The sequence below is a fragment of the Etheostoma spectabile genome, chromosome 15 (genome assembly GCF_008692095.1).
Source record: "Etheostoma spectabile isolate EspeVRDwgs_2016 chromosome 15, UIUC_Espe_1.0, whole genome shotgun sequence".
In the NCBI taxonomy this organism is placed as follows: Eukaryota; Metazoa; Chordata; class Actinopteri; order Perciformes; family Percidae; genus Etheostoma; species Etheostoma spectabile.
Genome location: NC_045747.1, coordinates 6,532,163 through 6,534,766, shown reverse-complemented (window position 1 = coordinate 6,534,766; position 2,604 = coordinate 6,532,163). Strand labels below are relative to the sequence as shown.

The 2,604-nt window shown below is 39.2% G+C and overlaps 1 protein-coding gene and 2 long non-coding RNA genes across 12 annotated transcripts in view; 1 reads left to right on the top strand and 2 right to left on the bottom strand.

Moving 5' to 3' along the window:
- Window positions 1-703, bottom strand: part of LOC116703635 (uncharacterized) — a 6,769-nt gene extending 6,066 nt beyond the window's left edge. Inside the window, exon 1 of the long non-coding RNA XR_004335474.1 lies at window positions 586-703. This is a non-coding gene — a long non-coding RNA (uncharacterized LOC116703635). The remainder of the gene's footprint in view (window positions 1-585) is intronic.
- LOC116703629 (LITAF domain-containing protein) overlaps window positions 1-2,527 on the top strand; it is a 6,314-nt gene extending 3,787 nt beyond the window's left edge. For 2 of the 10 annotated variants that reach the window (XM_032538483.1, XM_032538485.1), the window contains exons 4-5: window positions 1,526-1,670; window positions 2,021-2,527. In XM_032538483.1, coding sequence (XP_032394374.1) covers window positions 1,526-1,670; window positions 2,021-2,126 — 251 coding nt within the window. In that variant the 3' untranslated portion in view covers window positions 2,127-2,527. Of the gene's footprint in view, window positions 1-1,521; window positions 1,671-2,020 lie in introns of all 10 variants that reach the window. The other 8 variants (XM_032538481.1, XM_032538482.1, XM_032538487.1 and 5 more) reach the window with 6 other exon arrangements.
- The window catches only part of LOC116703633 (uncharacterized), a 20,922-nt gene that overhangs the window by 13,583 nt on the left and 4,735 nt on the right, over window positions 1-2,604 (bottom strand). The window contains exon 2 of the long non-coding RNA XR_004335472.1: window positions 996-1,006. This is a non-coding gene — a long non-coding RNA (uncharacterized LOC116703633). The remainder of the gene's footprint in view (window positions 1-995; window positions 1,007-2,604) is intronic.

The following is a 2,604-nucleotide window of genomic DNA, read 5'->3' as shown; positions in this document are numbered from 1 at the left end:
TGTGTGCGTGTGTCTGTGCGTGCATGCATGTGTGTGCAAACATTGGCAGTTCACATGTACAAAAGGCAAATTGCAGTCATGGTGCAGTGCCCCTTGCAAATGGAATAGAACAGCTGACACATTGTCATTGTCATCATGTCATTTCCGGGTTCATCGAGTTGGCTACTAGAATAGAAGCTTTGCACCTGTGGTAAGTATAATTCATGTGTAGAATGGGCCCACAAGCACAGGAAAGTTGTAAGAGTGTGTGTGTGAAGATGTCTTTCATCTCCTGGATGAAAATCATACTCCTTACCTTTCAATTCCTATGGTGGTCATTTTTGACAAATTGAATAAATCACTCAAAATTCAGAGAAAGTAGTTGCAATGAATTGAATGTGTTCACATGCCTTTTGTGAAGGATATCATAAGGTCTTGAGGCAATATGATGAAAAATGACATATTTATGGTACAGGGAATGTGTAAATCTGTCATTTTGGACCAAAACAGTGTTAGAAGGTTATACTTCTTCTGCACATGTAAAAAACACTAAAACACGTCCTGTGACTTGTGGGCTTCTCACATGGATATTAATTGGTTAATAACTGTTTGCCTGTCAATGGCAATTTCCCACTTCACAATGAGAAACATCTGAGCTGTCCTTTACTGTGGAACCCTCTATGTTGGGATGCCTCAACAACTTAAATTATAGGATAGGGACCGTTGTTGTACCATTGCCAGCCTCTGCTGGTTTTGATGAGTCAGTGCAGTGAGTACATTTTTATTCTCAAATCTGGTGGTAAACGTCCCAAAGTGGAAAAACTACAGAAACAACCTAAATGTCCAACCAGCTGGCCACAACTTTTTTATTAAACAATAATAAATACAAATGTCTTACAATTCTTACAATACATACAATTTGGCCCTCCTTTGTAACATGTTTTTCCCCTGCAAGTGGTTAGGGATGGGAGTGCTTTAACAGAATGAGTTTTATTCGCCAAGTGTACTACATACACACGTAATTTGACTTTGTTAGGTGTTAACTCGCTATACATTCAACAAATAGACATGTAGTGGTAAACATTCAGTAGACAAATAGTAATATGGACACTGTGCTGTACATACTGTACAATGGAAAACAATAAACTGTACATATAGGCAAATGTCAACATAATATACAAATAAGACATAATATTAAGACAAGTACACATGTAAAGTGAAAAAAGTAATAAGGCAAAGTACTGTGCAAGATGCATATTGGAATGATAAGTGTGTAATTTGTAGAGAAGTGGGGGAGTGGTCAAAGTGGGGATGACCCCACTAATCTGCAGTTCAGTGGAGTGATGGCAGCGGGAAAGAAGCTGTTCTTACATCTCGTTGTTTTTGTCCAAACTATGTGCACACTTGCTAATGTCACCTTCTACGATTCATTTTCAATTGCAATGGTTGCAAACAAATGCTGACAAAGATTCAAAAATTAATACAAAGACAAAAGAAGAATGAGACAAATCCTTTACTTTTTGTGTTGTGCATTTATCGTCCTCAGTGACTCACATGATGGTAACACCTCCACTGCAAGATGTCCCGGGACAAACCGTGTGCCCCCACTGCCAGCAGACGGTCCTCACCAGGACAGAGCACTCACCAGGCCTGCTAACCTGGGCCATCTGTGGTGGCCTCACCCTCTTTGGGTAAAAACAACCTTTTGGATAGAAACTTACTACACGTCTAGTTTATGGTGGTTTCTATCTTGGATAAAACATATAATAATAATAATACATTTTTACATACGCCACCTTACAAGACAATACAATAGTAATAATAGCAAAAACAAACAGAACATTAAGTACAGATGAGTGGTGATGATGTTGGCTATGCCAATGTGAAAAAAATGTGTTTTCAAGTGGGTTTTGAAAAGGGAAAGCGAGTTAATGTTGCAAATGTCTGAAACTACTACACAGGACATGGTACACTCTGTCACAAACCATCATAACTTCAGGAACACAACTGGAAAGTTACAATTCTTTGTTTCCTCCCACAGGTGCTTTCTTTGCTGTTGTATCCCGTTCTGTGTTGATTCCTGTCAAGATGTGGAGCATCGCTGTCCTTCATGCAACAACGTCATCTACATATACAAGCGAATGTGAACGTGACTGTGAATGAAGAAGACTTAAATGCTTGTCTGTAGCCTTAACTTTTTATACTGGTTAAAATGATTTTGATTATGCTATTAAACGTAGCTCAGCGTAAATTATTTCGGGAAGAACTAACTTTTAATCGGCTCACTCCTAATCAGTTCAGCTGCTATCTTAAAAAATGTAGTTTTGCCGCGTATAAGTCACATATCTGCAACTAGTCTCTCCTGATTGAAATATACTCAGCGAAAAATCTTTCAGAAAGACTTAATTTAATCAATGCTCTCTTCCTAAATAGAATCAGCTGGTAGGGGCATTCACCTTCCTGCTAAATCAATCAGAATCATACACAAATTGCTAGGGCCAATCACAGAGTCACAGCCCTGCTTTAAAAAAATCTGTTCTCCCTTTGCTATTCAGCTGTCGTTGCAGGCAAAGAGTGGAACCCTCCACCTCCATCCTCTACTCCAGCTGACCGGTCCAGAGCCTC